Genomic DNA, 14,393 nt, shown 5'->3' with positions numbered 1-14,393 from the left:
TTTTATAGTTTTTTAACAGTTTTTACTCGTGTTTGTAGTTCTGAACCTAATCCTCTTTCAATATGCAATGGGTTGTGGGCAATATTAGCCTTTATAGTGTGCACGGATCCACACTTCAAAAATCTACCAGAAAAAAGACCATTCAGGGACTTCTGGCATACTCTTTTCAACATACTATGCTTTGTGACACACTTATTGTAATCTCATATATTATTTAGAATGGATAGTATAGACATTGGGACACAGGGATAGTTCCACCACTCTATTCAGCAGTAGTTTTTTTTTTGTTTATTTTTCATCGTGGCATTAGACTTTATACTGACACCTACTGGTATGTCATTGTAGAAATAGCCTATTTATTTTTATAGCCTAATCAAACTTTTGAAACCAAAAATAACTGGAAGATACAGACTAATATTACTGGAGTTTGTTAAAAGTACTTGCTTTAGGTGAACTTTAAGTGCACCTTTACACACATACACACACAAATATGCTCAGACTTATGAACTTAGTTAAACTTAAAGTTTAAGTTAAAAACGTTATGCCCCAAAAAGGTGATCAAAATATTATAAGATGTGCATATTGTTATTTTTAGTGAATAAAGAAACAATAAATAGTAGGTTGTCCAACGACCAGCAGTAACAATGAACTGAAATAATCTATCATCAGCATTCATGTCTCTGCCATTGGGAGCAGATGGTGTTTAGGTGGCAGATTGTGGCAAAGGAATCAATGATAACACAGGATGAAGTCAGTCCCCTTAAGACTTTCACACAATCCAGCCAATAAGGTCTTCACAGGACCGCACAAAAATAACCTGATTAAAAACAATAAGCTCCCTCATTACACCACGACACAACACTGCAGTTACATTACAACACAATGACAGCTTCGCAACCTGGGCTCTTCACGTGACATAAATACCATACAATAGAGTGGCCATCTGTGCGACGATCTGCACGTCCGTGGAAATCAAGACCAGTGTCAACAAACGCTCACGTATCTTGTAGGACTGGAGTTCTAACGTAAGTGAGAGGGTGCAAATTCACAGTAATCAGACAGATGAAGATGGATGAGAGGAGGGAAAGCAGGGGCAATCAGACAACAAGAGCTGCAGCTGTGCTGCAAAACACTAAAACAAACACAAACATGCACACGCACACACACGTGCATACAGTATATTGTCTTGTGTCAAGTACTCAAATAGAAACAGCTTTCAGCTTTTGGTGGATGTCTAGAACAGCTTGGTTTGGATTACTGACATTTTGAAAGGATCTGGTCTAAGAGATATGATGGCAAATCTGTCTATGTACAGTCAACATGAAATAAAAAGTTTCTTAATAAAAGACTTGGCTTTATTGTGTGTGATTCATAAGTGCATGTTATTCAAGATAGATTTCCGACAGATAATTTTCACCTGGTGGATGATGAAACAGGCCAAAAATTCCACCGACTTACATTAAAAGAAGGACCTGCGCCATGTTTAGTATAAAATATAATTTAGGGCTGGTCTATTGACTTGGGCCAGTAAGCAATCAACCTAGAAATGCCCTAGCAACCACATAGCAACAACCAATATCTTTGCAGTCACATAGCAACTCACCCAGGTACAATCTGCTATTAAAGTTATCACTGCAACATATTACAGATTATTAGAGAAACATGCAAAACTCAAAAAACTTAACTATACATACAATTTGCAACGGTTTCCAGCTGAAGTGGCAGTAGAAAACCAACAACTTTTATTCCTTTTCACACCAGGGGCAGATTATGAAAGAATAAAGACTTATTTTCATGCATATATATATATATATATATATATATATATATATATATATATATATATATATATATATATATATATATATATATATATATATATATATGACCTCAAAACACTCAAAACGAATACATTTTGAACTTTGCATCACATAACCAACTGCATATGTTTAGCTTTTCTGACATAGTAAACTTGCTCAGTAGCTCACCTGGTACAGCATTGCACTTGTGATGTAGAGCGCTCGGGTATGAATCCCGTGAAACATGAATGACAATAAAAGAGCTTAAAGACATGTAGAATCAAGCTAAAATGGCATGTTGCTTTTTATCTCACATTTGCCTTTGTTAACACTATCTTATAAGTTTATGGTAGAGTTTAGTTGAGGTTTTCCATTATATTCAAACGTGATAAAAAAAAAAAAAAATGAAAATTCTGTTATTAATTACTCGCCCTCATGCCGTAAGACATTCGGAACACAAATAAAGTTATTCTAATGAACATGATTGCTTTATATGATGAACAGATTTAATTTAGTCTATTATTGTGGTAAACGGAAGCTCAAGCATGTTTGTTTTCGTGCATCAAGCAAGTACGTTTGAGCTTCTGTTTATGTTTGCTCATCAATGTTTATATGTGATTAAAGCCTAAATTCAATCCATTCATCATATATAGTGATCGTGTCTCTTTAGAAAATGTGGACTAAACCGCTCAATTCATATGGATTAATTTTATAATCTCTTTATGAACTTTTTGAAGCGCCGAAGTGGTAGTTGCGTGGACTGTCAATGGAGGGACAGATATCGCTCATATTTCATTAGAATATCTTCATTTGTGTTCCAAAGATGAACAAAAGTTTTACGGGTTTGGATCGACATGAGGGTGAGTAATTGATGACAATTTTTGGGTAAACTAACCCTTTAACCTTTTAGCAAAACTCTCCAGACTTTTTTTTTTATTTCTGAACTGCCACAATACGTACAATAACTAATGTAATAAGTCATCTCCAGATCCACGTTCATCTGTTTCGGACAAAACTGAATGCACATTTAGCACCAATCACTAGACATTTCACTTTAAAAGTGTCACGAAACGCAAAAAGTAACGTGATATCACTTTATCACACAGAAATGTCACCACAGGCACGTTCTCCCACTGAATGACAGAAAAAATGAGCCTCAATGACAAGGTCAAAACAAGGTAAAACTTTCTCATAAAAATGGCTATTTCTCACTTTTGAGTATTTTTGGCCAGTAATTAATTATAGTAATTAGTATCCTAGTAATTAATAAACACCAGATGGTCAGCTTGTCTAGACTGTTTGATCAAGTGAGAAATGCTTTAAAAGTCAACTAGAACAGATTTGTGTGTTTCTACATGTTTGCTCTCACCAAAACACACACACACACACACACACACACACACACAAACACTGCCTGCACAAAAAAACTACTGATTTAAACAGTATCTTAAAAATGAGGGCAACTTCAAACAGACAAGATGAGAGAGACAGAAAGGGGGTGGACGGGTGAAGATCCAAAAATGCTGACCATATGCTCGCAGGGAAAGATGGGCAAACAGATAATGTGTGCGTTACACTAGACACGACTTCCCTGCTAAGCGCATGTGGACGTGAAAACAAGCACACATGTGCTAACATACACCCGTATGCGCGCACAACGCACACCTGTTTCTGTTAACGCAGGCAATCACCCGTATGACAGGTTTCGGCCATCTTGTTAAATAATGCATGGAATTTTTCTTTCAACTTGTCAACGCAGAGGAAAAAAAGTATCTCTCACTGTCTCTCTCTTCTCTTCTGATGTCATCCTTGATGCTGATTTTCCTTGACTGCATTCCATCTTTCTGATGAAGGCCTTTTTTTCTTCTCTCCTAAATTCTGCTTGTCCACAGCTGTTCTCACTAGGAACGCTGTGCTCTCTTCCTCCTAAACACTTGTGAAAGTGGCCTTTGAAGTTAACATTATCTGTGTTTGTTTTAGCCACAGTTATGATGGGATTGAAGACTCGAGATTTCATGTGATGCCTGAAAATCTGTCTAGCAGGACTCGCTTAATGTAAACACTTCAAAAAAAAAAAGAAAAGAAAAAGCTTTTCTTAAGAAAATTGCACTTTTTTTTCCAGTAAGAATGCATTAAATTACATTAAGTTCAAAAGTGGCAGTAAAGAGTCAAAAGATTTGTTACAAAAGATTTCTATTACAAATAAATGCTGTTCTTTGGAACTTTTTATTCATCAAAGAATCCTGAAAAAAATATATCATCATTTTTAATAAAATATTAAGTACCGCAACTGTTAACTTTGATAATAATGGAAAAAATATATTCAGGTTTTCACAAAAATATTAAGCAGCGCAACTGTTTTTGACATTGATAATAAAAATAAATGTTTCTTGAGCAGCAAATCATCTTATTAGAATGATTTTGATGCATCAAGACTGGAGTAATGATGCTAAAAATTCAGCTTTGCATCACAGGAATAAATTACATTTTATAACATATTCAATTAGAAAACATTTATTTTAATATTTCACATTATAATGTATGTTTCATCAAGTAAATGTATCCCTGGTGAGCATAAAAAACTCGAACGATAGCGAATAAGTAAAAATGTTATTTTTATTCATTATATGTTTTTAATTATATTTTAGATGTGTTTTTAAACATGTTGGAAATCAAACAATAGCCCTACCTTTTTGTTAGTGAAGCTGAAATGAAAATCAAGAAGATTACAACTGATTAAACTAAATTGGAAATTACACTTCATACATTTTTCAATAACAATAAATGCTTTTGAATAATGAATGACATGTGAATTGTAAAATATTTTGCCATTTTGAGACCAATGTATCACCAGGTCTTGAAAATAAATAATGTTTTATATTGTTTATAATTTTTTAATATTTTTTGTTTTCAAATATTTTTACTTAAATATGAGTAAATGCAAAAGTATAAAGTAAATGTATTATTTTCTACCATGATATTGTATTATACCACATCAGACGGATTAGAAATATAGATATAAATATATTTAGACAAAACAAATATAATTAAATATAAATAAATATGTGTACTATTAGATCTAGTTTAAATAAAACTAAATATAAAATTCATAAAAAAGTGTGTAAGTGTAAGTGTAAGTGTGTGTCTACTTACACACACAAACAAATATTGTGCAATATAACACAGCATGTGCATACACACAAACACATGTGCACCTCTGCACCAAATGTCTCGTTTCATCTCTAAGGCTGGTGTACGATTAACTATTCTCCTGTTTGCTGTTGGTCTTCTCTAAATGCACAGTCAGGCAGCAGTCATTAATGTCACCATTAGTCTCTGTAAACCAAGCACAGCCCTGCAACATGGGCCCCTTGAGCGAGCTCTGTGATGGGGCTCATCTCACCCAAAAGGCCCAGGTTACAATTGCAAGGCCATCTGTCTCACACATCTACAGATTGCACTTTAAACAAGCTGCCTTTAACACAACACATAAACAAACAAATAGTGAAAGCAAAAGCCCTACCTGTATCTGTATTAGAGTTGAGCTCATCTGAATCAAATTCTAAGCCATTGTGGGTCTTGTGTAGATTCATCATCATTTTCATCTTCTGTATCTTCAAGGCTTCAGCCATTGTTGTTAGACCTGCAATAAAATAATATCACAAATAAGTACATACACAAAACACTCCACTCTCACTCGTTTCTCCCACACAGCACTGAGGTAATCAAATGGAGACACTTCTGCTTCATTTGAGAGTAAACTCGCATGTGTCTCCTTCACAACATTTTCAGCAGAGATAACAAAAATATCTCAAACTGAGCTCAGATTTGCCAAGATTTTTCTCCAATCAAATGCCATAAATTCCAAGATGGAATCAAACATTTCTCATCGAAATTAAATATTTTTCCAAGACCACTGTATATACTTTACACTGTGTATATATATATATATATATATATATATATATATATATATATATATATATATATGCTACTGCTCAAAAGTTTGTAATAATTAAGATTTTAAATGTTTTTGAAAGAAGTCTTTTATGCTAACCAAGGCTGCATTTATTTGATAAAAAATGCAAAAACAGTAAATATTGTAAAATATGATTACAATTTAAAATAACCGTTTTCTATTTTAATATATATTAAAATGTAATTTATTCCCGTGATGGTAAAGCTGAATTATTCCTGTCATCAGTGTCTGATACACTAATATACTACCATTCAAAAGTTTGGGGTAAGTAATTTTTCATTTTTTAAATTTTTTTCAAATAAATGTATAGGTTCCATAGAACGTCTTTTTAAAAGATGTAATATAAATCTAAGGTGTCCCCTGAATGTGTCTGTGAAGTTTCAGCTCAAAATACCCCATAGATTTTTTTTTATTCATTTTTTTAACTGCCTATTTTGGGGCATCATTAAATATGAGCCGATTTAGGCTGCGGCCCCTTTAAATGCTCACGCTCCCAGCCCACGGAGCTCATGCTTGTCTTAAAAAGTGCATAAACAAATTTCACACAGCTAATATAACCCTCAAAATGGATCTTTACAAAGTGTTCGTCATGCAACATGTCTAATCGCGTAACTATGGTATTTATTTGGATGGTTACATTTGATTCTGAATGAGTTTGATAGTGCTCCGTGGCTAAAGCTAACATTACACACTGTTGGAGAGATTTATAAAGAATGAAGTTGTGTTTATGAATTATACAGACTGCAAGTGTTTAAAAAATAAAAATAACGACAGTCTTGTCTCCGTGAATACAGTAAGAAACGATGGTAACTTTAACCACATTTAACAGTACATTAGCAGCCAGACGTCCTGCCCTTGTCTAATGCTTGAACATGAACTGGCATATGCAAATATTGGGGGCGTACATATTAATGATCCCGACTGTTACGTAACAGTCGGTGTTATGTTGAGATTTGCCTGTTCTTCGGAGGTCTTTTAAACAAATGAGATTTATATAAGAAGGAGGAAACAATGGAGTTTGAGACTCACTGTATGTCATTTCCATGTACTGAACTCTTGTTATTTAACTATGCCAAGGTAAATTCAATTTTTAATTCTAGGGCACCTTTAATACTTTTATTCAACAAGGGTGCATTAAATTGATCAAAAGTGACAGTAATGATAAGAACAATTATTAATATTTGAGCACCAATAATAACAGAGTGGTGGAACTATGACACATTTTTGCAGGCCAAAACGCGGAAGCATTATGGCATTTCCGGTTCCCTCGTCCCAAAGTCAATGGCTGAAATAATGTCTGTGGTGAACACAGGCTCAAGATAATTTCACGTTTAATTCTACAACATAAAATACATCAGTATTAACCTACCCGTGATTTTTTTAAGCTGTTACATGTCTTGAAAATGATAGTTAAATGTCATTGCGCCGAACAGGTAAGCTCAGTCCGCTTTTACAACCTAGCTATGCTTATAACTGCGCTCTTACAAACTATTCTAATTCAAACTTTCAGGGAAAAAGTCTTTAGATAAAGACTGAAAGAGTTGTCGGAAGCTTAGAGGTGGTGACACTGAAGTCGTGGGACCGTGGTGTAGTTCGTTTATAGCCTACCTTTAGCTTTTTACTTCAGGTGACTGCATTTAGGCTTCAAAATTCATAAAAGTTGTGTTCATCTGTGAAAATTATCTTGATGGAAAAAATGTGCAAGTATAAAACTTTTGTTGAACACAGAACTTGTTTTTTGCAATAATCCAAAAGCCTATGGGAAAAACCTATTGGGTTTTTGTTGAGGGAACCAGTGTGATGCTAACTGCTGATTGGCCTACAAAGTGACGTCATAGTTCCACCACTCTATTGAGCAGCAAATCAGCATTAGAATGATTTCTGAAGGATCATGTGATACTGAAGACTGAAGTAATAACGCTGAAAATTCAGCTTTACCATCATAGGAATAAATACTGCAATATTACAGTATTTTTGAGCAAATAAATGCAGCCTTGGTGACCATAAGGCCGTGTGTCCACCAAAGTGTTTTTACCAGTGGCTAGCATACTTTTCCAATTGTTTTCAATGGAAGCGCCACGTTTTTTAAACGCCTGGAGTGTAACTAGGCGCTGAGCGTTAATTTCACGCTTAAGCATGGCCTAATGGCCCGTTCACACCAAGAACGATACCTATAAAGATAATAATAAAGATATAGTTCTAAAAATTGCTCTAAATATAAAAGAATAGCGGTGTCCACACCACAGCTATAATGATAACAATATAGAGAAGCGATATCGTTGGGATCACTTTCAGAGCAATTTTTTTTTCAGCTGTTGAACGATAACACTGACAGCCAATCAGAATCCATTCGAATTTAAGAGCTTTCAATAAACAGACCGTTATTGTTCATTGGTGTGGACGCAAATATAGTTATCGTTCTTGGTGTGAATGGGCCTTTAAAGACTTCTTCAAAAACATTATTAGAAATCTTTATTATTCCAAACATTTGACCGGTATAGTGTACAGTCTTACTGTAAGACAACAATTATCTAATTTCTTTCTATTTTCAATTAACTTAAATGAGAGAAAAAAATAAGGCTTCATTTTTGGTTTTGAATACCTTATTATATTGGTTTCAGGCTGCTAAGAGATGTGCTATTTATGAAGCACATTAGACTAAAAATTACAGCAATAAATTCCTTAGTTGACAATGAATGGATGTTGTCATCAGCAGAGTTTTAGTCAGAGCAACTGAAGGGTCACAGTGAGATAAGGGACCTGAAATAACTCTCTGTTAGCTGGACAGAGAGCATATCATGGAAGTCGTCCAAGAAATAGCCATCTGCCAATCAATCACTTTAAACTCCTCCTACTACCAGCACAATTAGCCAGCCTGAGAGCTCTGGCCTTGGTTACCCTGGATACCATCAAAAAAAAAAAAAAAAAAAAAAAGGGGTAAAAAAAAAAGTATTGATTAGTGACAGACGGTCAATGCACTGGACCAGTGATTGATGTTAAAATTGCTGCCTCTCTCATTATAGTTTAGATTTTTCAATACACGACCCTGCAACTCTAGAATGTCCACTGAGCATGTGATGGTGTGTGTGTGTGCCTGTATATTTTTGCATGTGTGTTTGGGTGAGCGTGTGTATCGCATCTGACAAGGTCACGATTGTGACAAAGGAAAAGAAAAGTGCAGGTGAGACTGACTGCTGAGAAGGAGAAAAACAATGGACCATTAACATGCACACACATAGACACAAGTACAGACCGGCATATTCCCTCAGGAGAGCGGTGACTGCTTGGCTAATCATGATTTCAACATCTCTATATGTAAATGCTGACTGTCTGAATCTAGTATACAGCTGTTGCATGAGCTTCACTGTGGGCTCATGGGAAAATAATCTTCAGAGATTTGAGTTGAGTTACATAAGCTGTTTGACAAGAAGGAAACTGCTCGTTCATGTGAACTCGAATGTTGCACCAGAAACAAATTTCATGTCACAGCCACACACACCATGAGAATAGTTAAGATCATACACACATTTATGCACAGAACATGCCTTATAAAAACAGCAAGAAACTGACTTTGAAGAAACTGAGCAGTTTAGTCCAAATTTTCTGAAGAGACTAGATCGCTTTTTATGATGAACAGATTTACTTTAGGCTTTTACTCACATATAAACCTTGATCTGCGATTTGGTTCAGTGCACATTTAGTGTTTGTGTTCACACACTAAATTCATATGGATTAGTTTTCCGATCTCTTTGTTAACTCTTTCAGAGTCAAAGGTCAAGTTGCAAAGGCAGTCTATGGAGGGACAGAAAACTCTCAGATTTCATTAAAAATATCTTAATTTGTGTTCTAAAGATGAACAAAAGTCTTACGGGTTTGGAACGACATGAGGGTGAGTAATTAATGACAGAATTTTCATTTTGGGGTGAACTAACACTTTACAGTTTTTTTCAATTGCTAACAAGCGTTTAGCAATACTTAAAGTACTTTTTCTAAACTCTTAACACAGCAACACACAAACATCACACAATTAGCCAAATAGTTAATTTTCTACCCAAAACCATATTTTGTTAAATAAACACAAACTCTGCATTTCAAAATGCTAAAAACCTTTTTCAGCATATACTAACTCTATCAAAACACAGCAAACCTGATTCAAAATCGAGTCGTTCTGTCAAAACATAGCACTGGTTTTCTATTCAACATGAACATATAGTCAATCAAAGTGCAATGACTGTCAAAATACTAACAGTTGATGGCATTATGAAAACTGCATTACTTGTCATGTTTCGGTTCTAACTGGAGAAAATATGAAATCCATTGTTTTTATAATTCAGTTTCCTTTTACTACAGTAATAGTATAATGCATGTAAGCCATTCTATATTTTTGATTGAGTGTTGAATGTGTGCATTCTTGGCAACAGAAGTGAGTCATTATTTTATAGAATGTACAGTAGAAAAAGAGAAGAAGAAGAAAGTAACAGAATTGCTCAGGGCAGCTACTGGTCAGATGTGTCCCCTATGCAGAACTTCAGCTGCCCCCTTGGTTGAAATCTCTTTCTGGGGGTGGGGGTGTGGTGTTGATGTTGCCCCCATAGAGGGTGGGATGGTGTCCCCTTGGTAGTTAGTGCCCTACGCAGACCACATATTCTGCATATATGGAACAGTGGTAGTGGAATCGTTGAAGTAAAAGCTTTACATGAAACTTTTACTGAAATGAAAACATGAAATTGCTGCCATTGATCAACAACAAATCCAACATACATGGTTTTTGGTTACTGTTGAAGCCTTTTTTCCGCCACAGAATAAAAAAAAAGTATAAAACGTAATTGTGACTTTTTATCTCACAATTCTATTTATTTATTATTTTGTAATTGTGAGTTTACATCTCACAATTCTGACTTTTTTTCCTCAGAATTGTGATATATAAACTATAGGAATTGAGTTTAAAAAGTCAGAATTGTGAGATAAAAAGACATAATTACCTTTTTTATTTTCTATTCATGGCAGAAATAAGCTTTCATAGGTTCCACGTGTAAGTGAAAAAAACAGAGATGCACAATCCAGCACACATTCTTCCTCCTCTCCTCTACATCATCTTCTCCCTTGTCCTGATGCAACTTCTCCTTTCCTCCTTCATCTATTCCTCTCCCTTACCCAGATATTATTTTCTCTCTGCTCCTCTGTGTTGTTTTTCATCCACACTGAACAAATCTGATTCAAAGAGTCCTATTTTACTGTGTATGTCCATGTAATGGAAAGAAGTTCAAACCCTGACTATGCTTCCAACTGAGACTGGAATCTGCTATTTCTCAATATTTCAGTGATCTGCTAATTAAAAATGCTTATCAATTGTTTCAGTATTTGTCTTGTATATTTTTTCAATACTTTTGAGCTGCTGTTGTTGCAAAAGTAGAGGTTTTATCCTATATTTAATGATTGGAACATTAGGTCTTCATTTATGACTTGCTGTGTTTAAGCATTTGCAAATCAGATGAGAAAGATCCATGATTTTGGTATGAGGTAAGCTTATATGAAAAGAAAATGTAAGCATTTAAGAAACGTGTTAATTGATTGCATTTTGTGTGAAAACGACATGAATTGTGTTCATGGTATGGCCACAACAGACGGATGTTCTGCTAAATGTGTTTAGAGTTTTGAAAATGTGACTACAGAATGGACAAAAGTATGTTAGCAATTGAAAAAAACTGTAATGACTCACCCTCATGTCGTTCCAAACCCGTAAGACCTCCGTTCATCTTCGGAACACAGTTTAAGATATTTAAGACATCAGTGGGTTAGTTAGAATTTTTTGAAGCATCGAAAATACATTTTGATTCCATTGAATCCTTTCATCTGTCGGCGTTGGTAATGCACTTTTACGTCGCCGTGGTTGTTTTTGGTGATTAGGACATCCGCAACATTTTGAAGCATCGAAAATACATTTTGGTCCAAAAATAACAAAAACTACGACTTTATTCAGCATTGTATTCTCTTCCGGAACCCTTTCCATTGAATTGATTCCATTGAATCCTTTCATCTGTCGGCGTTGGTAATGCACTTTTACGCCGCCGTGGTTGTTTTTGGCGATTAGGACATCCGCGACATGCACACTTATGCACCATTTTAAAAAATATAGCAATACCAAAATACAAACAATGTAGAATAGCTTGAATACAGCGTGCGTCTCCCTCAGACTGTAAACGAAGCTCTGGTGCACCAGATAACACGTCAGCAGCGTCTTACGTCGTGAACCACACTCCGGAGCAGAAGGGGGCGGTAATGCACCAATAAGCTGGATGCCAACCACCGTAAAACAGGAAAGAAGAAGAAGCGGAGTCGTGAACGCGGATTGACAACAGACCCAGAAGAGAAGACAATGCTGAATAAAGTCGTAGTTTTTGTTATTTTTGGACCAAAATGTATTTTCGATGCTTCAACAAATTCTAACTAACCCACTGATGTCACATGGACTACTTTGATGCTGTTTTTATCACCTTTCTGGACATGGACAGTATACCGTACATACATTTTCAATGGAGGGACAGAAAGTTCTCGGACTAAATCTAAAATATCTTAAACTGTGTTCCGAAGATGAACGGAGGTCTTACGGGTTTGGAACGACATGAGGGTGAGTCATTAATGACATAATTTTCATTTTTGGGTGAACTAACCCTTTAAATAGATCAAAAGTGACAATAAAGACATGGTGTTACAAAAGCTTATTATTTCTTTGCTTCGGTGAGCATAAGAGACTTTCAAAAACATTATGAAAATCTTGTCATACACTTTTGAACAGTATGTATGTATGCATGTATGACATTCTTATTCTTTTAGATGCCTTGGAAGCTGGTGTGTGCATTTAGAACCAATTATATGGAGATCAAATACTGCATTTCCCCCATCTCTACTCCTCTCCTCTCGTCTCTCTCGTTTGGCACCACCCCCTGCTGTCTGTCATTGCCCTGTGTCATAAACAATCCCAAAAATTTCAAGACTTGCCAACGAGGCCATTTTGCAGCAGTTGGAGATTAGAGAAAATGAAAATAAATGATTTAAATGAATGTCAAAGTCAAATTTTACATACCAATCTTTAAGAAAAAATTCATGCTAATGTTACATACAGATCCCAGAGAAAAATCTTGAGGCAATTACTGATGATCAGTAAGAACTACACAATTAATGTGAATTGTTCATTAAAAAAAAAAAAAAAAACTTGAAAAATGTTTGAATGTTTCATATTGAAATAAATGACTTATGGAAGCTTGTTTCTACCACTGAAAAAAATAAAATAAAAAAGGTGCTTTTTATATCTCGCAATTCTGACTTTTTTCTCGAGTTATAAAGTCAGAACTGTGAGATATAAACACTCAATTGTAAGAAAATGTCAGCACTGTGAGCTAACTTTTTTCCCCTCTCAGAATTGGACTTTATAACTTGCAATTGTGAGAAGTCAGAATTGTGAGATAAAAAGTCGCAATTATATTTTACATTTTTTTATTCCGAGGCGGAAACAAGCTTCCATACATTTTCTGAATGTCATCATCATCTTCTGAAGCTCTAAAGAAACATAGGCTATACTCTATTTTTTTTTTTCCTCAGGCAAACAATCAGAGAATCATCTCAGTTGAGATATTTAAGAAATTTCTGATTTTCTTACAAAAACGCAAAGCAAAATACTGTCATGTCTCCACTGTGTTTGCTGGCTGGTTGTATTTTGCTGTTAGAACAGAAACATTGAATCACTCAAATGGTGCCACCATTTTTTTTTTTTTTTTACCTTACTGTCATAGCCTCAAACAATGACTGAGCACTTGGCAAATCAAAGCAAACTGCTCTACTCTCATTCCTAACGAGTCCTGACATCTGGCACTTGACGATGCCAAGACTCTAAGTGACATCTCCACGGTAACTGCTCAAACATGGCAGAATATCACTGCACAGTCTAGCGCATCCTCCATGGTGACCCCACAACTTTGTGTGTATGTGTGTGTGAGGGGGTTCTGCTATTACTGTGTACACACACACACACACACACACACACGTGCTGATAAACATATAGAAAAATAATTTTGACCAGGTGTATAGGTTTAAAAAATGGGTTAACGTTTTGAAAAGTGTTGATATCTCTGAAATCATATTTATTGGAGTGACCATTTTTTTGCTTGTTTTGGCCTCTTCATATGGAAGCTTGTTTCACCACTAAATAAAAAAATAAAAAAGGTAATTGTGAGTTTGCATCAACTTTTTTTCCTCAGAATTGCAAGATTTAAATGCAATTGCGAGTTATAAAGTCAGAATTGCATCTTATAAAGTCTGAATTGCGAGATATGTCGCAATTCTAACTTTTTTCTCGCAATTGCGAGTTTTCATCACGCAATTCTTACTTTATATCTCACAGTTCTGACTTTATATCTCACAATGTCAGTTTTTTTTCCCTCACAGTTGGACATTATAACATGCAATTGTGAGTTTATATCTCGAATTCTAAGAAAAAAGTAAGAATTGTGAGATAAAAAGACGCAATAACGTTTTTTTATTTTTTATTTCATAGCAGAAAACAAGCTTTATCTTCAAGCTAAATAGTTCCACTCTGTTATAGGAAAAAAGCTCAAGGA

The 14,393-nt window shown here is 35.1% G+C and overlaps 1 protein-coding gene across 1 annotated transcript in view; it reads right to left on the bottom strand.

Annotated features, from left to right (window-relative positions):
• Positions 1-14,393, bottom strand: part of dachb (dachshund b) — a 59,066-nt gene that overhangs the window by 16,379 nt on the left and 28,294 nt on the right. Inside the window, exon 3 of the mRNA XM_048197869.1 lies at positions 5,323-5,442. Coding sequence (XP_048053826.1) covers positions 5,323-5,442 — 120 coding nt within the window. The remainder of the gene's footprint in view (positions 1-5,322; positions 5,443-14,393) is intronic.

This window comes from Megalobrama amblycephala, linkage group LG7 (assembly GCF_018812025.1).
Source record: "Megalobrama amblycephala isolate DHTTF-2021 linkage group LG7, ASM1881202v1, whole genome shotgun sequence".
NCBI classification, from domain to species: Eukaryota; Metazoa; Chordata; class Actinopteri; order Cypriniformes; family Xenocyprididae; genus Megalobrama; species Megalobrama amblycephala.
The sequence above is the reverse complement of the archived record's forward strand: the minus strand, read 5'-3'. Positions and strand labels throughout refer to the sequence as shown.